The 23,007-nt window shown below is 35.7% G+C and overlaps 4 protein-coding genes across 4 annotated transcripts; 1 reads left to right on the forward strand and 3 right to left on the reverse strand.

Annotated features, from left to right (window-relative positions):
- Positions 1-12,763: 12,763 nt before the first annotated feature.
- BDCG_07749 (uncharacterized protein) lies at positions 12,764-13,900 on the reverse strand. Its single transcript, XM_045423536.1, has 3 exons — positions 13,705-13,900; positions 13,113-13,648; positions 12,764-13,048 (listed from the first exon to the last, which is right to left on the reverse strand). The coding sequence occupies exons 1-3, from the start codon at positions 13,793-13,795 to the stop codon at positions 12,947-12,949; spliced, it is 729 nt and encodes a 242-aa protein (XP_045278915.1). The 5' UTR covers positions 13,796-13,900; the 3' UTR covers positions 12,764-12,946.
- A 21-nt stretch (positions 13,901-13,921) lies between these two features.
- BDCG_07750 (mitochondrial chaperone bcs1) lies at positions 13,922-16,525 on the reverse strand. Its single transcript, XM_045423537.1, has 3 exons — positions 16,095-16,525; positions 15,844-16,034; positions 13,922-15,788 (listed from the first exon to the last, which is right to left on the reverse strand). Exon 3 carries the CDS (start codon positions 15,589-15,591, stop codon positions 14,245-14,247), a length of 1,347 nt encoding a protein of 448 aa, XP_045278916.1. The 5' UTR covers positions 15,592-15,788; positions 15,844-16,034; positions 16,095-16,525; the 3' UTR covers positions 13,922-14,244.
- Positions 16,526-16,613: 88 nt separating this feature from the next.
- BDCG_07751 (uncharacterized protein) lies at positions 16,614-21,192 on the forward strand. Its single transcript, XM_045423538.1, has 6 exons — positions 16,614-16,674; positions 16,722-17,497; positions 17,547-18,178; positions 18,260-18,424; positions 18,473-20,363; positions 20,509-21,192. The coding sequence occupies exons 1-5, from the start codon at positions 16,645-16,647 to the stop codon at positions 18,748-18,750; spliced, it is 1,881 nt and encodes a 626-aa protein (XP_045278917.1). The 5' UTR covers positions 16,614-16,644; the 3' UTR covers positions 18,751-20,363; positions 20,509-21,192.
- BDCG_07752 (uncharacterized protein) lies at positions 17,529-21,195 on the reverse strand. Its single transcript, XM_045423539.1, has 5 exons — positions 19,798-21,195; positions 19,567-19,722; positions 19,313-19,508; positions 19,070-19,258; positions 17,529-19,015 (listed from the first exon to the last, which is right to left on the reverse strand). The coding sequence occupies exons 4-5, from the start codon at positions 19,247-19,249 to the stop codon at positions 18,755-18,757; spliced, it is 441 nt and encodes a 146-aa protein (XP_045278918.1). The 5' UTR covers positions 19,250-19,258; positions 19,313-19,508; positions 19,567-19,722; positions 19,798-21,195; the 3' UTR covers positions 17,529-18,754.
- Positions 21,196-23,007: the final 1,812 nt, after the last annotated feature.

The following is a 23,007-nucleotide window of genomic DNA, read 5'->3' on the forward strand; positions in this document are numbered from 1 at the left end:
CTCAGTTCATTCAGTGAGTATCTGTTATATCAGATGACATATCTTACTCTTATTATAAGAGAGTATATGTCATTGAGTTTTGACTGCTAGAACAGTAGTGTATTGTAAAATGAAAGCAGCTTAAGAACTCAGATTATTATATCTGTTGTTCAGTGAGTTTACAGGTAGTTGTGAAGTATTTGAGATTCTTATAATCTGTGATTATCTCAAATTCAGAGACACTTGAGAGTTCAGAGTTTCATTCTTCTAAACAGTGTATAATTATGAGAAGTTTCTTATCATAGATCTTATAATTCTATTCAGCAGAACTCAGTTTCTTAAACATGAAGACACATAATTGTAGAATATCTTCATCATCATATTATAATATTACTTCTTCTGTCACATAGTCAGAGAAATTAGTCTCAATAACTGTCTTATAATCAGAATTGAATATTATCAGTAGAGAGATATTAATGAACATCTTTTTTATCTATATAAATGCAGCTTCAGTGTCTGCTAATCATTGAAATACTGAGGTCTTTCTTAGTAAGATCTGTAAGTGATCTCATAATATCTGAGAAGTTTCATATGAATCACTGATAAAAGTTAGCAAATCTGATGAAGCTTTATACATCTTTCACAGTATACAGAGCTTCTCATTCAAGAATGACAGAGACTTTCTCAGAATTCATTCAAATTTCCTTACCAGCTTCTATAATAAAACTCAGATACTTGGTACTCTTGACTTCAAAATCATACTTATTAATATCTATCAGTAGTTCTGCTTCTTATAACTATTATAATACCTTTCACACATGTTCTTGATATTCTTTCCTGAATTCATCAGTGAAGATGAGAATGTCATCAAGATATACAGATACGAATTCATCAAGGAAATCTCAGAGTGCTCAGTTGATATACTTCTGAAATATACTGAGAGTGTTAGTCAGTTCAAAGAGTGTGACTACTCATTCAAAGAGACTATATTGTGTTTGAAATGCTGTAAGTCACTTATCTTCTTCAGCAATGCAGATCTTATAAAATGTGATGGTAATATCTAACTTTGTAAATCATTGAGCTTGTTCAATACAAGTTAGAGTTTCATTGATAAGAGATAAAGAATAATGATTCTTCTTCATTAATCTGTTCAATTCTCAATAATTCATGCAGAACTGAAGATCTTCACCTGGTTTCTTTGCAAAGAGAATAGAGGCTGTGTTGAAAGAGTTGCTAATGTGTATGAATTCTTTATTCAACAGATTATTAAGTGTCTTTTAAAGGAGAAGAAGTTCATCTTGAGACATGTTACAAAGAGAGTCTCATAGTGATTCAGAGTTCTTGTCATTCTTCTTTTTTAACTTGATACCGTGATTCACTTCTGAACCTCATAAGAGAGGTAGATTTGTAGCATTAGTATCTTGTCAGAAGACATCTAGATATTCATGATATTATTAAGAGAGTTTCATACAAGAATCTGTTATTATAATGCAGAATAACTTTTCTAGAGTCTTTTTAATATCAGTCAGACTAGTGAAATAGATTGATACATGATTCTGCTGTCAGTAATTGTTTCAGTGACTTCTTTTTCTGAGTATTTTATAGGCATTGACAGAGATCTGTGTCAGATTCACAGTCTTATGAATATCATTCTTATAAATTCTATCTTTGTTAGAGAATATTAAACTCCTGTTTTAAGCATTCAATATTATTATTATTATTATTATTCTTCAATTATAGATGTATGCAGTCAGAGACTATGACATCTACCTGAGAAATTTTAGTTCTCAGAGTTTTTCCTATATCTGTAAAGTTAACTATTATACATTCATCAATTTCAGATATGCAAAATCAGAAAATTTCAGCTCAGAATATAAAAACTGTTTATAAATTGCAGTGTTTTAACATCTTCTGATACTTTGAAACCATTTGACAATATCATGACAAAGGAAAAGAGAAATAGAACACAGTCTTAAAGATAGACACATTAAATAGATAGATAGAAAGAAATTGAAAGAAAAAGATAAAGTAAAGAGAGACTGTAATAAAACAAATTATTAAAAGATAGTATATAGCTGTTTTAACAGACTATATCTGATTGATTTCCTTCTCTTCATATTCAGATAATTCTGAATTTAGTGATTTTCTTATAGCTGCTTGAGTTTCTGATAGAAAGTCTATTAAGTATTTAATTCCTGTCTCAGTTCAGAATAGGAATCTCATATTTAATTGATTTAGATCATACTTCTCTTTCAATCTGGCTCTGAGACTATTGTATAACACACAGTGTATTACAATATACTCAGAATTCTCATTTGCATTGCAGAATGAGCATTCTATTAAGTCAAATCTATCATTAAATCTTTGTATATAAGATTTGAAATAGCCATGTTCTAGTTTCAGCTGTATTATAGATGAGAATATTTTCTTTTTACATTTAATTAAACAAGATTTCTACTTGAGTTTTATTTCAAATCTTGAATAATGTATACTCTTCTTTTGTTTCTGCCAGCTTTCATTTCACTTGTCTAAACAAGATTCTTTTATTTTTCTCTTTATAGAAGACCAGGACATAACTTTTTGAATAGATCTGCTTAATTCTGAACTCTTTTTTGCAGCTGAATCAGCCAATTCATTGCCATGAATATTCATATGAGCAGGAACCCAATGCAGATGAATTATCAGTTTTGATATTCTTCTCTTTTGAATTTTCAAAACAGAGTTTAAAATCAGTTCAAGATTCATTTGACCATTATGAATCTGACTATTTCTAAGTCTTTTTAAAGCAGCTTGACTATCAGAGAATATTCATGTCTCTTTCAAACTATTTCCTCTTTTATGAGATTTTATTTCTATGAGTTTGAAAGCTTTCACTATTGCAAATAGTTCAGCATCAAAGACTTCAGATTCACAGTCTAGGTTTCAGAAATCTGAGATAAAATTGATATTATCTTCAGTATAAGCAATGCCTGTATCTAATCTATTCAGGTTCTCATTTTTTGAGCCATCTGAATAAATCAGAATAGAGTCTTTTATATTGATTGTAGAAATTCTCTTCAAATACTGTTCATATTCTTTCTCTTTTGATAGTTCACTTATTTATAAGTCTATAAGAGATTCAAGCTTTTCTCTCCAGAGAGATAACTTCTCATGATTCACTTTTTCAACATTTAAAGAAGAAAATTGATTTTTAATCAGAGAGCATAGTCTGTACAGTTGAGAAGACATTTTCTTTGAAGAATCATTTTCATTTCAATCAAGAAATCTATTTCAATCCAGTTCATTTCCAGAGTTAATTAATGAAAATGAAGAAGAGACTCTTTCTCTGATTATATGATTTGAGCTCATCTTTATAACTCTCAGAGCATAGTTCATACAGATCTTTTCAAATCTAATAGCAGAAAGAGGAATTGAAGCTTCAATTTCCATTGCTTTAATAGAAGATGATTTGAATGCTCTCAGAATTCTTCTCAAGACTCTGTTTTACAGACTTTGAAAGAGTTCAGTGAAATTCTCTTGATTATTTCATCAAACTTGAACTTCATAATCAGCTACTGATGTAATACAGACTATATATAACTGTCTCATAGTCTGGAAGGATAGATCTCTCTCTGTATTTGATAGTCTGATTATGTTGTTCAATAGTCTTTCTGCCTTGACAGTTCTTTGTTGAATGTGGTATTTAAAATTCAACTTGGAGTTTAATCATACTTCTAATCATTTGACATTTACACTGAGTTTAATCTCTCTATTTAAAAGAGTTAGAGATAGTTCTTTCTCATTGAATCTAGAAAAGAAATGAATTATCTCAGTTTTATTCCTATTAAATTGAATTTAATTGATATCTGCTCTAACAAAGATTTTCTTTGCAGCTTCTTCAATCACTTTCAAATTCTCTTTGATAGTTTTTGAGCTGTAGACTAGATCAATATCATTCACATAACTCAGAGATCTCACTATTCTCATATTTCTATTCTTGAATAGATATGCAGTGTATATTGCAAATAAAATGAGTGAGATTGAAGATTCTTGTGATACTTCTATTTTTATCTCAGTCTTGTCTTGTTTCATTCCATCAAAGAAAAGTTGTATAATTCTTTTAGATATAAAACAGTTAACTCATTTTATTAGAGAAAGTGACAGTTTTAACATCTTCAATGTCTGAATTAACTTGGACTTTGAAACATGATCAAATGCTTCTTTTATATTAATAAAAACTGCAGTTGAGACCAGACCTGCATACTTTGCTATTTGAATATCATGAACAACTGAGAGAACAGTGTCAATTGCAGAACACTGTTTTCTATCTCTCATTTATTCACTGAATAAAAGAGAATTACTGACAGAGCTTATAAAAGATAGTCAAGTAGCTATTATCTTTTCTAAAACCTTTCCTAGGCAGTTCAATAGAGATATTACTCTATATGACTTAAGAATTGAAGTTTTTCTATTAGGTTTTGCAAGAATCACTCCAGTGGCTTCTCTCCAGCATTCAGAATGATATTTATATTTCAAGAGATTGAAAAAGAGCTTAAAATATTCATTCTTTAAGTAGAAGTATGTATTTTGAATAATCAAGTGATTAATTGAATCAGGCCCTGCAGCAGTCTTTACTGAACTTGAGAAAATAGCTAACTCTAATTCATCTTGAGTAAGATCAGGTCATTCCCAGTCATTTTCATCAATATAGTTAAGAAGTGATATATTCTCTTTCTCTAAATCTGAATCTGATGAGTTTTGAAAGAGAGTTCTCATAAAAGCTTGACATTTTTCCTCAAAAGAGTTTGCTGTATATGATTCATTCTGAAACTCATATTCTAAGATTGAAAGTTTTGCTACACTTCTTGTTTTAGTATAGTTAAAAGCTTTAAAAACTTCTTTTCCTTGTGCTTCTTCAAGAAATTTATTTCAGTAGTCTGTTTTAGCTTTTTTAATATCTGAAAACTATTCATTTCTGACAGCTTTGAACTCTTTATTAGAAATTATATCATTCTTTCAATCTCTTCTAGCAGTAGTCAATTGTTTTCTTTTAGATGTAATATTCTCATTTCATCAAGGTTTTGAATACTCAGAAGACTTTCTCTTTGAAATATTATCTTTAACACTTACTAGAATAATAGATGTAATGAGCTTCACTCTATTCTCAAGTATTTCATTTGAGATATCTTGATCAGGATTTCAATGCAGCTCACTCTGTCTTTCAGATTTTAACAGTTTTATGCTTTCTTCAACTGCCTTTCAGTCAGCTTTTTCAAAGTTAAACTGATTAGAGAGAAGAGGATTTTCACTCATTTATTCCTCACTCAGTTCAATATTAAATTGAATAATCTCATGATCTGATTCTGATGTCTCATTTGAATCAATAAACCAGTTTACAAGTCTTTTTTCTATTAGATTTTGTGACATGAAGATTACATCTATAATAGATTTCTATTTCATGTCTTTTCTAAAGAATGTTTGTTGATCAGACTTGTTAACTAAATCTATTGAATGCTTAAAGATTCATTCAATCAGATTATCAGCTCTTACTGCTCTTTTACATTCTGAATTTCATCAGAGATGATGTGCATTGAAATCTCCTACAATTATAGAGTTTCTTGATGAAGTTATGTTCAGAAATTCTCTATTAATTGTTCAGATGTTATTATTTTTCTTCAATGACTTTTCATTATAGATATTTATAAGCTGTATAGTATCAAACTTATTCTCTTTATCTATAATATCACTCATCAGAATATCAGAGTCAGACATGATATTAAATCTTAGATGAAATTGATATCTTGATCTCTTTCTTTCATAGATCACTACTCTTGACTTTATCTCAGACTTTTGAGGTAAAAAGCAGTAGTAGCTTGAATGAGAAATGACATATTTTTGCTCAGCATCAAAATTCAGCTTCTGCAGCAGTATAAAATCAACTTTTTATTCAAATGCAATTTGAAGACAAGAATAAATGCAATTTGAGTTTCTATTCACATTATTTTGAATAAATGTTATTTTTGAAGAGTTTTTAAACTTTTTTTGTTGTTTTTGATGTATATTCATACTAAAAGAGAGTAGAGTAGAATCTAATCACTATTATCAGATAGTAGATTATAACTATTCTGAAAAGTAGAAATCTCAACTGCTTGTATTATATCTAGTTTATCATCAGAGTCATTTCTCAATTCTCTAATCTTAACAGGAGTTTGAGGATTCAAATTCTGTTTACATTTAGCTGAAGAATTGAAGTTACAGATTTAGATAGTTGAGAGTTTCTTCTTTTTAAGCTTGCAGTTGTGAGTTTACTGGCTTGACTATTCTCTTCAGTTTTAGATTTGCTTTGAGCTTCATCTTTTCTCCAGTTCTTTTGAGTTCTTGAAGCAAACATACATTCTTTTGAGCTAGATACATGTTTTTCTTTGCAGTTAGAGCATTTAAGCAGAGTGTATTGAGATATTTCACCTCTTTTTGAGCATGTTTCACATTTATGCTCACTAGTTTTGTAATCTCTGACACAGAATGCACATTTTGAGTCTCTGAAATAGAAGATTACAAAGTGTTCATATCTTTGACAGTTTGAACACTGTGTTTGAGCTTTGAGATTCATTCTTGAGTCTTTGTATTCATGAACTCTCATTTTCAAACCTGTCACTCTTACTTCAGAGATCTTTGACTGTTCAAGTGTCTTTGTATATACTAGAACAGAGACATTTCTTCTACTTTGTCTGAACTCAATTGAATTTAGTCATACAGGCTCTTTTCTCAGTTGAATAGAGTTGTACTCTTCTAATTCATTTTTGAGAAGTAGCATTCCTTCTTCACAGTCAAAAATTTCAACTGAAATATTATAAAGAATGAATTTGTCTCACTTTTCATCTCTCTCAGATAGAATTTTTATGTTTAACAAAGATTCTACTGCTGATTTTCAGAGATTCTCATTCTGAATAAGGAATTCTGTACTGAATTCAGACATTGTAGTCAGAATGATAGAGTTTTCAAAGAAGAATGACTCAATTGAAGCTATAACTGATTTTTGAACTTCAATATCAGTCATTAACTGAGAAAAGAACTGCTGATTAATTTCATTTCTGATTCTGAAAATGAGATTTGAGTTTAGCTTGTTCCTTTGCAAGATATCCTGGTTTGAGACTTTGAGAATAAGTCTTCTATTTCTGGAGATTTGAAAGTTTTTCTTCTTTTGCATTTTTTTCTTCACTTTTCTATCAATAGAAGTATGAGCATTATTCTTCTCAGTTTTCTCAGGATTTTGAGCATGTTTTGAGATAGCAGGTTTAGAGATAGCAGATTCAGCTGCTTGAGCATATGTTTTCTTCTGATTCAAAGAAGAAGAAGTAGAAAAGAAGGAAGAAGAGCAAGATAAGAAGTCAGTGATTGTACTTGGAATTTTCAATGTTTTTTAAACTGTGTTTGAAATTCTGAGTCTGAACTTGATCACCTTCTGTAGTTATCTATTCTGAGTATGAAGAATTAACAGAACTTCTTCATTTATCTCATTCAGACACTGCTTTCTAAGAATCTTGCTTGCTTTTTCAAGTTTCTGTATTTCAAGAACTTGTTATTTCTCTATTTCTTCTTTCTTTCTTCTCTTTAGAATTTCAATCTCAGAAATAGCATTTGAGAAAGCATCTTTTTCCACATCAACTAAGTGTATTTTTGAACTTATTGTTCTCACTCAATGAAAAGTTGATCAGACTGTTTCAATTGAGATATGTATTGAACTCTTTTGAAAAGTTGATCAGACTTTTTCAATTAAGAGGTTTCTAAGTCTGTTTTCAATTGAAAAGTTAGTTAGGCTGTTTCAAAAGAAGAATAAAAGACTTTTGTGTATAAAACACCTGATTTTTTTCACACTAGTTCAGTAACTAGGTTAGATTTTTGAAGAGAATCTAATAAACTAAAATTGATTTTTAAGATAAATCAATAAAATCTTTACAATCTCTTTCTTGAGATACAGTGAGAAAAAGTATGATATCAATTGATAATAAATCAGATGATATGACAGTTTTTGAGAGAAAAACTGATAAAAAATAAATCAATTTTTTACAGAGAAATTGATTAAAACTATTCAATTTTATTTTAAATTATTTAATTCTTCTCACACAACAAGTGTGCAACTCAAATCAGTTAATAAAAAGTGTAAAAAAGAATTAAGTATTAATGAAAGCTCTTCTGTCACTGAAAAAGTAATTCTTACTTAAAAGAATATGAAATTATGATAGAAAACAGCTCTGTTTTTAATTCTTTATAAGAATATTGTATAAACCTCAGAGAAAAACGTCTTACTTTTTCAAGAGAAGTAAAAAACTATTTCTAAGATCTTTTTTTTTGCATTAACTACTGCAGAAGAATGAGATAGAAACTGTTAAAATATGCACTACTATATACTCTCTATCAAGACTTTCTCTCTTCAGAGTCTTGATATTATAGAGAATATAAGTCTGTTTCTATATAATAATATAAATATTGTCAGTAGAATGTAGAGGAACTGATTATTTATATCTTAAAATAGAAGACTTCATCAATGATTATATCAATATAGAGTTAATTCTCAAATTCAATAGAAATCTAGTATTGCTGTTCTCAATCTCTTGCAGAATCTATTGAATATTGAGATATTAAAACTATATTTAATATATCTCACTGTGTAGAGATCAAAGGCTCAGTCAGATCTTAAAGTATACTGATTTTATAGTTGTTATGTCTGCTAATTATGTATCAAGTACAGTTGCTGAGGTATCTTTTTATACTTTTCTGTCGGGGATGGGCCAGATTGAGAGAGGTGATATGAGGGTGAGACTTGGTGTTGATGTCTAGATACACTGAAGACAGACCGCGGAGGTTGCACTTCAGAAGTGGCTGTTGGTTATGTGCTTGATATTATCGCCGAGGTATCTTTTTGTATTTTTCTGCCGGAGATGGGCCAGATTAGGAAGGGCGGTACGAGGGTGGGACTTGGCGTTGGTGTTTTGGAACATCAAAGATGGACAGGGTTTTCGCGGAGGTCGCTCCTCAGATATCTCCACAACTACAGATTGGGGATCTTCCAAAATTGAGAAGATTGGTGCATATGGCTAGGTCTCTTCATCTTACAATTTGTATGGCAATTTGGCCCGGGGTTGTGGTGTGGTAGGGGAGAATGGGGGATAATCCCACACAGGAGTTTCGAACGATATCTGGTTCACGTTTGGCTGGATAACTCCACCACCACACGGGGTATGCGGTCGGCGATGGGGTCAAAATGCTTGTATGATCGAGGGCTTTTTGATGGATCTATCGGCGGGTTCTTATTCGAAAAATCGAGCGAGTTCGTGGTGGAGCGGTTTTGTCGTATCTATCTCTGTGTTAAGCATTCAATAAGATGCCTTGTTCAGATAGTCAGACAAGTTTTAACATAAGATTATAATCAAGATTATTAACTTTATATGCATAGACATCTTCACACTGATGTTCTTTGACATCTATGTTTAGTTTCATTATATAACAGATATAAACATCTTTTGAATCATTAAATTCTGTAAGAAGTCAGAGTTTTAATAAGAGAATACACTGAAGATTATAATGTCTCACAACTGAAGATTTAATCATTGCATAGTGATATAGACTGCTGTCTATCATAGTCTTCATATTATACATGTTATTAATCACAGTAGATACAAGAATCATATTCATTATTATTTTCTCTTTAAAGTATTATCATTCAATCTCTTCAAGCTTCTGTTTGTGAATTTGAACAGAAGCTAATCTTTTCCCTGTTTCATCAGAGCATTCTCATAGTTATCTTTCAAATCTTTCTTCACTGTAATATGATTGACACAGACAGACACTGATTCTTCTCTTGATTGAGAAGATGCTGATCTTTCTCTTAAGTATGAAGACACATAGATAGACTGGCCGCTGAGATCATGAATTTCACATTTGATCTCATTTGGTCTGATCTCATACATTTCTTGGCGTGAATCCCACTGGGACTGGCTATCAAAAAAAGATGCAAAGTGACTATATATCAGATTTTAAAATGAGACCATGACTTGAAAAAAATGAGAAAGTGATCTCATTTGATCTCATTTAGTCTCATTCTTGACATAAAGTTACTATTTTTAGACATTTTAAGATTTTTTTTAGACTATTTTTAATTTTTTAAAAAGTAACACTTTTTGATAATGCTCAAATGAGATTTAAAGTCATTTAAAGCAATAAAAATAATTTAAATTGAGAAGTGGAAATCATGATCTCATTTGAAAAATGTGACAAGAGTAGACAGTAAGTCTCACTGAGACAGTATGTAAGAATAAGTACTCGCAGGCGATTATTCGGGTGTTTGCAGCTTGGTGTGATATGTACTGTTAACTACTAGAAGTATTCGCGGTAGGAAGATAAAAATGTAGAGATCAAATGTATAATAGCATTCAAGCTGAGTTGTGAATAGTATTCGCGAACTCCAGTCTATATAGTTGTGTGTAGCCAAGAGCCGCTAGCCCTATTGATTACGTGAGAGATAGGAATAGAGGTAAAGGATCCGCGAGGAGCGGGATTTCTTACACAGTATGAGACTACTATCTAATGTTAAAACCGTGTAATGGGATCAGTCGAATTGGTAATAGAACTATCAAAAAATCTGGTCCTGGTCTCAGACACGGTCACACGGTCAGTCTACACATAGATTAATCAGCAGTTGAAAGCAATGTGTTTTAATTACTTACAATTGATGTATACTTCATATTGATATTGATCAGTGACTTCTTCAGAAGTGATCTCAGAAACTCAGATGCCTGTTTGAATGATGAAAACTCTTGCTTATGTATAGATATTTGAATCTATTCAGTTCATGACATCTGTATCATTGTTATTCTTTAGTGCAGATATATAAGTGACTGAGATGTAACATCTTCTATCACTGTTCTGTATACTCTTGAGCTTGATAAGACAGTTATTCAATGTTCAGAGCTGTGTGTAGAAGTCTTTATAAGTTAAGTCTTTGTTTACACTTAAAGAGTTTGTGTAAGAGTTTGAAAGTTAATGTCTTCTTAAGCATGTTAATCTTTATTCAATTCTTTCAAGATTGATTATCTGCTTCTAAGATCTTGATATCAAAGTCAGAAATGAATGTTGTAAGAGAAATATTTCTCTGTCAGATACTCTGTAATCAATCTAATACTTTCTGTTACATAATAGTATCTCAGAACAGAATATCAAGATGTTTAATAATATTATCAGATATTCACAACACTGGTTTATATACTTTTATTCATGAATGAAACTTCTGTTTCATTCAATTTTTTAATTGTTCATTGATATATTAATCTTGATTAGTTAATAAACTGATGAAATCTTCATCTACACTCAGTTTCACAAGCATTTTCATTCTTTATAATGAGTAGAGAGTGAGATTGAAAGTATTAAAATATGTAGAAGCATCTAAGTGTTTCTTCAGTGCTTTTATATTCAATTCTGTAGATGTTGAAATTGCATGAGTTAATTATTGAATCTCTTCATATTAAAGTTATTGAGTTGCATGCATATCAGCTATTTGTTATTATTATAATTTCAACATTACTCAGAGTCACTGTGGTATCACATCTATACTTACATTTGAGAGTTTCATATTATCATTAAACATGATTATATCAATTATTAAATATGTAATTGTATGAATATCTTATACATCTGAATGTTAGAACTCTCAGATCTTTTACTGATATTCTCTTGTAAAATCTTATTGCAGAGTCAGAGTAACTGACAAGTAAGCTTCTATCTGAGAACTCAGTGTCTACTTAACTGTGTTTCTCTTTCTTACATATTATTACATATTCAGATATTTCTCAATAAATAATCATTTCTGATGAGAAGATGATAAATGTTTTTATAATATAAGAGGTCTACACTGAATAGATCAGTATTATATTGATAGATCTTATTTAACAAAGATAAAAATATTAGAGAAGAAAAGAAAGAGAAAGTGTGAGAATCAGTGATCAAGATAAATATTTATACATGTATGTAATGATATACACAGTGAAGCTTCAGAGTAGAAGAATATATACATGTTTATAGCAGCTGAGAATCAGTGATCAGAAATGACTGAGAATCAGAGTGTATATTACATGTGTTTATAGCAGCTGAGAATCAGTAATCAGAAATGAAAGAATCTATAAAGTGTAATAAAATAGTCTATATAATTGATCAGACACAGCTTATCATAAATATAAATAAAAATTCTGAGTATATTATAATATATTGTATATTATACAATAGTCTCAGAGTCAGATTAAAGAAGAAGTATAATTTAAATTAATTAAATATAAAATTCTTATTCTTAACTGAAATAGAAATTAAATACTTAATAGACTTTCTATCAGAAACTTAAGCAGTTATAAGAAAATAACTGAATTCAGAAGTATCTGAATATAAAGAGATGAAAATTAATTAGATATAGTCTGTTAAAACAGCTATATACTATTTTTTAATAATTTTATTTTATTATAATCTCTTTTTACTATACTCTTTCTTTTCTGTTTCTTTCTATCTATCTATTTAATATATCTATTTTTAAGACTATGTTCTCTTTTTCTTTGTCATGATATTTTTAAATAATTTCACAGTATTAGAAGATGTTGAAATACTGTAATTTATAAACAGTTTTTGTATTCTGAGCTGGAATTTTCTGATTTTATATATCTGAAATTGATAAATGTATAATAGTTGACTTTATAGATATAGGAAAAACCCTGAGAACTAAAAGTTCTCAGGTAAATGTCATAGTCTCTGACTGCATACATCTATAATTGAAGAATAATAATAATAATAAGTTCGTTGGGTGGTGAGTCACGTTAACGGCCAACACATACTAAACAAGGTTTGGACGACGGGTGGCTCGTTTGCAGAGTTGCATTGCACGGTGGAGCGCTGTTCTGAGGTGTTGCTTTCCTAGCGCGCTCAGTTGCTCTGGTGATTTTCGCAGCTTTCATCAGTCTAATTGTAAAGCCGAGTCCACCACTTTCGTATTTTTGTGACTTTCAGCAGCTATTTCCGCAAAAGCAGCTGCAAAACCAGGATGCTGAAAAGCCAGCTGCTTGATATTTACCTTATCTTTAATTAGTCCATTATTCATCTTTCACTCAGCTTATACATACCTTCGCCTCGCGTAGCATCTTTTCAAATTCCTCGAATGTCTCGAAACTCCAGTCCTGCCGACATTCGTTCTCTCTCCCAACATCTCTAAGCCATTCAACACCATCATCTGGAAAGGAAGACATAAATGAGCGGAAATCATCCTGCCCAGCTTTATCAAAGCCAAATTGCCATCTCAGAACAGAAAGCCCTGTTATTTCAGCAGTTGAGAACCCATCACACCAACCGCCTATATCCTCCTCGGGTATCAAGCTTCCGTCCGGAACCCAACAACATAAAATAGATTTCACTGCTGCGATGGCTGCAGCTCTGGCCCACGGAGACTTAAATATACTCCCTCCGCTCGATCCCATTTGGGCCTTATTTTCGACGCTGATGACATCCTCAGGGGCTGATTTATCCCGACTCGGTGTTGCTTGGACAGGATTGAGCAGGGACGTGCCTATTGGCGGAGCTTTTTTCACCTGGCTATGAAGATTATCCGTACTTTTCCGCTTTTTTGGGTTCTCCGGCGGCTCCGGTTTCAGTGAGCATTGGTCTGATAAGAAAAGTTAGCATACTCCATCAATGAACGAAAGCCATAGATGAACTAACCCGACATCTTCTTAGAAAGGTGCACGAGGAACTGTAGAGAGTTGGTAGAGAGAATAGAGAAGACTGGGACAATTGACTGTTTTATTATCATTGCCTGACCTACCAGATAGATCTGATCCTTAAAGATACTGGAAACCCCTAGACCATCTGGGGATCGCGTTGAAAGATCGACAAGCGAGGGCCGGGTTCCTTCTATATGTATACCACACTTTGAGGACCTGGGACTATAGACATCGTGTTTGTTTATGGATAGCGACAGCAACAGCGAGGCTAGGCTTCTTTAGCGCCTCTATTAACTCAAATTTGGCCACATATCTCGCTGGTAATGCTAATAATCCAACCAGTTAGAAAAGAATGGGTGCGAAGTATATGCAATCTATTGTAATGGCTGCCTCTACCAAGTGAATAGGGCGCCGTGCTATATTTTTGCGAGGAACAGTAGTGGATCCACAAGATTGACAAACAAGAGAGAGGGGAGAAAGACAATTACAAACAAACAACAGACAGAAAGTACAAAATAGTGTAATCCAATCATGAGGCTCACTCTCTGGTTGGGAATTGCTCTTGAGCTCCTGTAACTGCACTCTTCGGGTTCTTATTCAAAAGATAGTTCTGGATGTCCGCCGGGCTATACTGGCAATCGGGAACTAGCTTGGCGAACTTAGTAGCCATATCTACAAGGTTGATGTGGTTTTCGTTGTACAAATGTAGGAAAATCGATTCTATTTGCTTCTCTGATGCCAGTGTAAATTCCACTTCCTTGTCCACACGCGCTGGACGGATAAGTGCTGCATCAAGTTGATCCCTGCAGTTTGTGGTCATGATCAAGACTCTCCCATCAGATGATAAGACACCATCGATCGCGTTCAAGAGCCCGGAGAGTGATATCTGGTTGTTTTGCCTAGTGCCGTCCTCTCGTTGTATGGCTTGTGTTTTCTCGCGGTTGATTCCAGCACTGTCAATATCCTCGATGAGAAGAACACAAGGGTAGTCTGGTAGCTGGCTACAAAGCCACTGGAGTTCATCATCGGTCATGTTTTGACCTGTCAAGCTCAACAAGTAAATATCCAGACCAAATTTACCCGCCAAAGCTTGCGCAAGACTGGTTTTGCCAGTTCCAGGGGGGCCATTGAATAGATAACCACGACAGTATGGTCTTTCGATTTTCTGATATGCTGACTTAGTTTCGAGAAATCTGCGCATGTCATCGCAAACATCTTCCTTCTGTTCCTTTTCCAGGGCGATACTTTTGAGCGACCGACGACTTATTTTTCTCACAGACTGCCATGGAATCCTAGACTGACGAACAAGCCTGCCTCCTGGACTGAAAATTGTAATTTTGGATTTGGTCTTGAATATGTGACGTGACCTGGCTTCCACAAGCAGTTCTTCAATTGGCTTGCAGGACCAGCCTAACACTCTCAGACTATAGCGCTCCTTGAAGTAGAGCTCAAAGCTTCTTTCCATCCGCCGAAACTGAAACACTGAGCCCTCGAATAGGAATAGACAAATTCTGTTGGGTCGAAATCGATATTCCCGAAATGTTCCAATGATTTTCCAGTCCCACACACCTGTCTTCACAGGCGCGTGCTCTCCACTCCATTGCTCACTTCTAACCCTCCGAGACAGACATCCGGTAACCGAAGATTCCAGAAAGGTGGTTAGATGTTCATGCTCCTCGCTGCGCGGTTCAATCTCAACCTCCACAGCACAGAATGTCCAGATTCCATCATAAACCCAGATACAGACATAAACAAAGGCACATCCGACAATCAGGATATGGGACAGAAGGCCCAGGTTGGGAGCTTTGCGGAACATATCAACAAATATGGAACCAGGGAATATGATATTCAAAAGAGAACCAACGAGGCTTGATGCCTGGTCCATGATATCTTTGAAAAGTATGGAAGCAATGACAGGTTGGCCAGGGTCGTAGAGAAACAAAAAAGTCAAATAAAAGCACACTGAGAGATGGAAGACTGTAAAAGAGAAGGGAGAAATTATATACAACACTGACACGAATCACAGTGTATCCTCCACATGTCGATTCAAAATCCTATCACAAGGCATCAAAAGCGGGTACTCTACGATTGCATTAGACAAGAATGTGGAGGAAGGGCTAATACTGTGTTTACTTACTAAAAAACATCAGTGCAATCTGGCTTGTACAATCGAAGAGCAGTAATCCCATCCCTATGAGCAATCAATTCATTGTATGGCAGTTCCTGCCGAGAAGGCCTTCCCTCGCGTCCCTCACATATTACAGTAAATGTCCCCTCTTTCAAGGTCGGCAAGTTTGGATAGTAAATTGAGATCACCGCCTTAATTTTCTGGAAATTACTGTTAGATCATCACAGCAGAAACTGATTCAGGGTGAGTTATCGTCGAACCTCGTCGGCCTGTGTATAGCTTTCTCCGGTCATGGATGTGGCCCTGGTGCCAAAACACACTCCGTTCTTTATCATCGCTATGGCCCCATCAAGGCTTAGAACGAAAGGGAAACAACCCATGACTAGAGCAGGACGATTTTCTTGGTGGATGTAGGCGACAGGGTAAGGATAGGTGAGCTAGCCTAAATGGCAATCTGAAGTATTCCAACCCTGAATGATAATAGTAAGAACTTCGCATGCAATGATGGGAGCAAGTTTTCTCCTTGCATGCAAGGCAATAATCCGAGTGCGAACCAACGTGGATGAGCAGCCTGTATTCGAACAAGGCAACGAGCGAGCGGTGAAGCATCTCTTATAGCCAAAGCCAGTGAGGCGCAAAGTTTGACCTCAATTAGTATCAAGATAGTGATCCTCTTGCATGGGAATGGCACAGACTCAAGCTGGGCATGTATATCACACTCGCCTTCGTGCCCTCGACACGGTCTGGCATCCCTGGCAGCACTTTGCATACTCCTAGTCATTGCCTTCGCTTGATCATGCTGTGTGTCTTATGAATCCTTCAGATATTCTGCAATCAGAGGTAATAATAAGTAAACTATTCCTTAGGAATAAGCTAATAGAGAATAGCCATTATTGCAGCTCTTCGAAGCCTTCTTTGTTCAGGGGCCGTTAAACGATTCTTTGAAACTGCTCCAGCACCTGACTGAAGTGTGTCAGTCTCTTCCTACCTCACAGCCTTCTCGACTAGCTTGTCTGCTTCCTTCTCTGCAGCCTCCGCTTTCTCCAGGAATTCCTTCGCTTCTTCCGCCGCGGTCTTCTCTACAGGGCCCTTCGCGTTCTTCACCCCAATCTTCCTTGCCTAAACCACAGCCTCCTTTCAGCTCAGAGACCTTTCGACGACTTTCCCGAAATGAGCTGGAACATATTGCCCGTGAATATTTCACAAAGGAGAAGGGAATTAAGAATAAAAATCACCTTAACCTTCTCGTTGATGCCTCAACACAATTTGTTAAACTCGAGCCTGTACACGATACAAGCTTTACTGACTGTTTCTGGGGAAGCAATGATGAAATCTTCCCGGATAAACCTAACACCGAACCAAATTGTCGGCTTGAAGAGGGTGCGGAAAGAATTGAGCAACGCGAGGCTACAAATACTGCTGCGAGGCGTCTCATCCTTCTTTATAGGCATCATCTTATTGAGGAGAGACAGTTTCAAGTTGAAGATTTTGAATTAGAACAAGGTATAGGGAAAGCAACTATCGCCCTACGTCAATATGCGCACGGAGTGAAAAGGAGCATCGACACCGTCAAATTTGACCTAGGTCGAAGTCGTCATTATCTTAAACTACTCGAAATTGCCGGCCCGGGCAATGTGCTATTTCTGAATGGCACGGCAACAACGTGAGTTCATGCTGGTAACCATGTATACATTCGCTAATTAGTTAGGTAGGTGGGAGAGATCTCTGAAAGCGGGCGACCCTAAATGCATAGTTGATTTTCGAGATAAAATGTTTCCCTTTCTGAAGAGGAGCTTCCAAAACCGTGACCTTGAAGGCGCGAAACTTATAATCGACGGCCTTCTGAAAATTGGATGGTCCTATGAGGAGCTTTCGCGGGGCCGGGGAAGACTCATGAGCGCGTTGTTTCGCTACTTGAACAAAGAAGACCTTACGGCAGGAAAGATTGTTTTACGAGATGATGAAATGAGTGGACTAAAACGACGCCGTCTCGATCGCACATCCAGTGCAAAACGGCCATGCCCCGGCTTGCAAGCAAAGATTTCCAAGGAACATCAATCCCACGCGACTAATGAGTGCCAAAATGTACCCAGTGATGGGAGTTCTCGAGCTGATGCCTTCGTGTACCACATGTCAATGCAAGTTCTTGTGGCAGCAGCAACTTCGGTAGCTTCGACTCACGACAGCGCAAAACAACAGAATATTGATACAATGCACCGATCCCCTCCTCCACCTCCTGCTGGTGCTGGCTTTACGTCCTCGCCTGTTCCATCACCCAATCGTATGGCGGATTCGAGAACTATCACAGAGGCTTTACCGATCGCAGCTGAAAACGCACATAATGGTACGCTGCAATCATTGCTTCGACATTGAGGCTTGCACGTGTCTGTCTCCACCATTTGCTCGCGGCTAATTGGATTGATAGGTTCCAACGTAGTGGCTGATGGCCACCAAGATATTGCGCAGAATCGCGCTGACGGCGATATTTCATATCCACTACCGTTCAACATCGAGGAGGTAAGGACGTCACAACTCGATTTTAGCCTGCTGTCTAGTGTAACAAGTTTTGGGGAAATTGAACAAAACAAAGGTACGGATGATAAATAAGTGTTAAGATTGTTGACTAATTTGACTCTAGTTACAGCCAGACAAGAAATGAATGGAACAGAGACTTTCCAGCCAGATGGGGTGGACCAGTGCCTACCACAAATTGAAGCCCTTCCAGCGGCGGACGTCGATGATACACATTCACTGCCGTCCTTAGATATCAATAATGGGGATCCGCTGCCAACCTATTATGATGTTGATAGTGATGAATGGGTGCTGCCGCCGTTTGATGTTGATAGTGATGAATGGGTGCTGCCGCCCTTTGATGTTGATGGGCAAAATTTGCCGGAATATCTTTCCCAGAGATAACAGGCTATTCCTGATCCCCGGAATCGTGGCCACTTTCCTGCTTTGGCTTGCCCTTTGATATAACCAAGAAATCCGTCGCAAGTTCAACACGTACTTCCTTTCTTATTGTGATATACTCTCCGACTTGAACGGGGATTGAGTCAACTGTTGCAGCTTCCCCATGTACACGGATAGGGTGTATATGAGCCACTCCGCCAGACGCGAGTATACGGGCATATTTGGATCCAGGTACTCGAAAAACACGCTGCCGAGTTTCGGGTTCTTCCTTTTAACGCAATCCTGTGAGCTACGAATCGCCATATCAAGCAGTCAAACGCACCAATTTTTCAACATATCGACTCAGTTTGTCATCCAACATCGCATCGATACACTCGTATAACGCTCCTCCTAGGTGTTCCCATCGAATATCATTTCCGCCTATCCATTCCGCCACTAATTCCAGTTCTTTTTTCGCGGACTCGGAAGGTCGTTTTTTCTTAAGGTGGTCTGTTTGAGCCATTTTCAGCGACTGATTATCATGTTAGCTTTGTCCAAGATATAGCAAAAGCCCTTGGGCACTTACATAATATTATAAATATGTCTTCTGTCCCCCAAAATATAGAACCGATCTGAGTATTGAAGATTGTCAATCACAACTCTCAGCCCCGCGAATTCAAGGCGGTGAGCCGAGCCGGCAATAAAATATGCCATGTGATCTCGATATGACCAATGATCTCACAAATTGTGCTCATTCTTAGCCAGACAAGTGGCATGATTCTCTTCCCAAATGGATTAGCCACATCGTTGCTTTATACTTTAGTTTTGTATTTTGCCTACCATTGAAGAATATATTTACTTTTCTAACTGATGCGGCCTGACTACGCGGAAACCCAGGTGGAAAGGAAAGACAACATTGAGAGGAGCAACCAAATCTTGGCAGTGATTTCGCTTTGGACAAAGATTGGCTTTAACTACAGCCACATATGGCCAATCCTGGTTAGTAGCAACGTCAGCGCGTCTGCTGGCTTCCGAGCGCGAAAAGTCATAGCCGAAAGGGGCAATGGTCACCTGAGTTTCTATTCCCTGTTTTGACCATAATGATGTTCTAACGGATAGATCAACTTGACTAGGCTTGACCCTTAAAAAGAACATCTACAGTTTCTAAAATCGTACTCCATGAAGTCTATCACATTGCTCTAAAATAATGTCTCGTCAGCTGCAGTAGTATACTTATGCCTCACACACAGAAGCATCTGGAAGGTTCTCTAACAATTACATTTCAGGTGACGTTAAGTGATCAAGATCTACGGTAAGCCTGTTCTAGCAACTTGGATGAACACGGATTTAGCAGGACATTGGAACTTTTTCACGGAGCAGATGACTGTAGGGACATCGAGATCTCCATCCATAACCCAGCAAAGGGACGCTCGGTACTCTTCTGGGTGACAGGACTTCGGATTTCTGCATGGCAGCAGAGCTCCTTTCCGCATCTTTAGGCGCCGGATATGAAATTGGCAATGTTCAATAACTCGGACTGATAAGAGCAGTACCTCCTTGTTAAACACTGTTTTAAGTTCATCGTCATATCAACGCCCGCCACGGCCTGCCCAGATACAAGAGTGAATTTTCATGTGGTGGGTACTGTCCTGCTTCTGATTGTCCCTTCAATTCTTCCTAGATCATGGCCTCAATGTACTTTTGTTAGAAGGGATGGCCCGGACAACAGACATCTTTGAGCAAGTTGATGCTAATTCAAACTAACTGCTAGTGCTTATAAAGATTGCAAGGCATTCTAAACCCTAGATGTCAGGAGGTTCCTCAGCCGTTTCATCGGTCAGCTCTCCTTTATCTGACTTCTTGAAGACCATGCAGAAGGACAAAACAAACAGGATGCGTCTTCTTTTCGCGCTCCATTATACAAAACCTGCCCGACCTCATCCGTTGGATGTAAATAACTTTCTGGGAATCATAAACGAAAATCACCTGCCGAATTAGGAAACCCTGCTAGCCTCTTATTGCCTATATTTAATCCTAAATGGGAATAGCCGTTTCAGCTGGGCGACACGTATGGGTCCGCTCCGTCGCGATTGAATTCTTCATGTGCAATGTACCCTTCTATATCCGTCCACGCACTGCATCAAAATATCATACATCATAACTTCCTAACAATTCTGCATTTTCATTCCTGTGTTTGCTTCCCATTCATCACATACAATTAGCATATCAAACTGAACTTTTCTTCCCTTACAACTCCTGATTAACCTCACACCAACTCAACAGTCTTTTATACTGTCAAAATGGCGGGACTTTCACAAGAAGATCGCAATATCAAGAATCATCCTCTAACCAACTTAGTCGATCGTTTACAAGGCACACTTCAGGAAGCTGAAAGAATATATGAGTCGCATCTAATCTATGATGGCGCTGATGAGAGTCTGGATCAACTCTATTAAAATATGATTTTAAAACTTCTCTCTGCTTTACTGAGAGAGAATGCAGCTTACAGTCTTCACTTATAAATGAGTAACAGGTAGACTGGCCGGCGTAGACTGGCCGCCGGGACCATGAATTTCATGTTTGGTCTCATTTGGTCTGGTCTCATACATTTCTTGGCGTGAATCCCGCTGGGACTGGCTATCAAAAAAACAGGTAAAGTGACTATATATCAGATCTTAAAATGAAACCATGACTTGAAAAAAATGAGAAAATGATCTCATTTAGTCTCATTTAGTTTCATTCTTGGCATAAAGTTACTATTTTTAGACATTTTAAGGTTTTTTTTAGACTATTTTTAATTTTTTTAAAAGTAACACTTTTTAATAACACTTAAATAAGATTTAAAGTCATTTAAAGCAATAAAAATAATTTAAATTAAGAAGTGAAAATCATAATCTCATTTAAAAAATATGATAAGAGTAGATAGTAAGTCTTATTAAGACAGTATAAGACTACTATCTAATGTTAAAACTGTGTAATAAGATCAGTTAAATTAATAATAAGACTATTAAAAAATCTAGTTCTGATCTCAGACACAGTTACACAGTCAGTCTAGATCAGTAAAATCATGAATTTCATATTTAATCTCATTTAATCTGATCTCATACATTTCTTGATGTGAGTCTCATCAGAATCAAGTCTTAAAAAAATCTGAAAATGAATCATTTCTGAGAGAAATGATATGAAAAATAACTAGATTTAATTCAAGAACAGTGTAAGAAATCCCGCTCCTCGCGGATTCTTTACCTCTATTCCTATCTCTCGCGTAATCAATAGGGCTAGCGGCCCTTGACTACACACAACTATATAGACTGGAGTTTGTGAATACTATTCACAACTCAGCTTGAATACTATTATACATTTAATTTCTACATTTATCTTTCTACTGTGAACACTTCTAGTAGTTAACAGTATATATCATGTCAAGCTGCAAACACCTGAATAATCATCTGTGAGTACTTATTCTTATATTTCAAGCTCAGTCAGTCAGCAATCACTTATTATGACTGAAAGAACTAGAAACTCATGTGCTTCAATCTCTGTGAACTCTACTACAGATACTCAGAAGCAGTCATCTGAATCATGAATAATCTCTATAAAAGAAGTCTCAGAGAACTTACTAATTACTTACAGAATATTATTCTCTGCATCTGTGACAGAGAAACTCTCTGAACTTATGAATGAATCAATCTTAGTGAAGAACATTCTTGAGCATCTTCTGTGAGATCAAGTTATTTTTCTATAAGAAATGCTTACTGTCTGTAAACATTCTTAAACTGAGTCTCTAGACATGATCTTCAGAAACACTTATGAACTGAAAAGAAACTTTCTCAAGCTGTGATCACTTAAGATTATCTATCAAATCACAATCTATAAAAGCTTTTACAAGTTTGTATTTGAAATTGACTTACAAGCTCAACTGTGTGATATGAAAGATGAAGAAGCTGTTATCTATATAATGACAGATCTCTATTACACTGAAGTCAAGAACTGACTGAATTATCTAGAGAATGATTATGAGAGATTCTGATAATCTGTTCTCAAGATCTATCTAGAGAATAAGTTGAGAAACTTCACAAGTCAGACAGAGAACACCTGAGCTGCAATCATTAATATTAGAAAAAGAGGTGAGAAATCTGATAAAGACTACTCACAGTACTTCATGAAATTATGATATGAATTAAGACCTGTGAAAACAGGACTCTGAAATAAGATCTGAATGATGATATTCATGAAGAAGCTGAATAAAGATATGTAGAATAAGCTCATTGAGTAAGACTC

This window comes from Blastomyces dermatitidis (assembly GCF_000003525.1).
Source record: "Blastomyces dermatitidis ER-3 genomic scaffold supercont1.9, whole genome shotgun sequence".
In the NCBI taxonomy this organism is placed as follows: domain Eukaryota; kingdom Fungi; phylum Ascomycota; class Eurotiomycetes; order Onygenales; family Ajellomycetaceae; genus Blastomyces; species Blastomyces dermatitidis.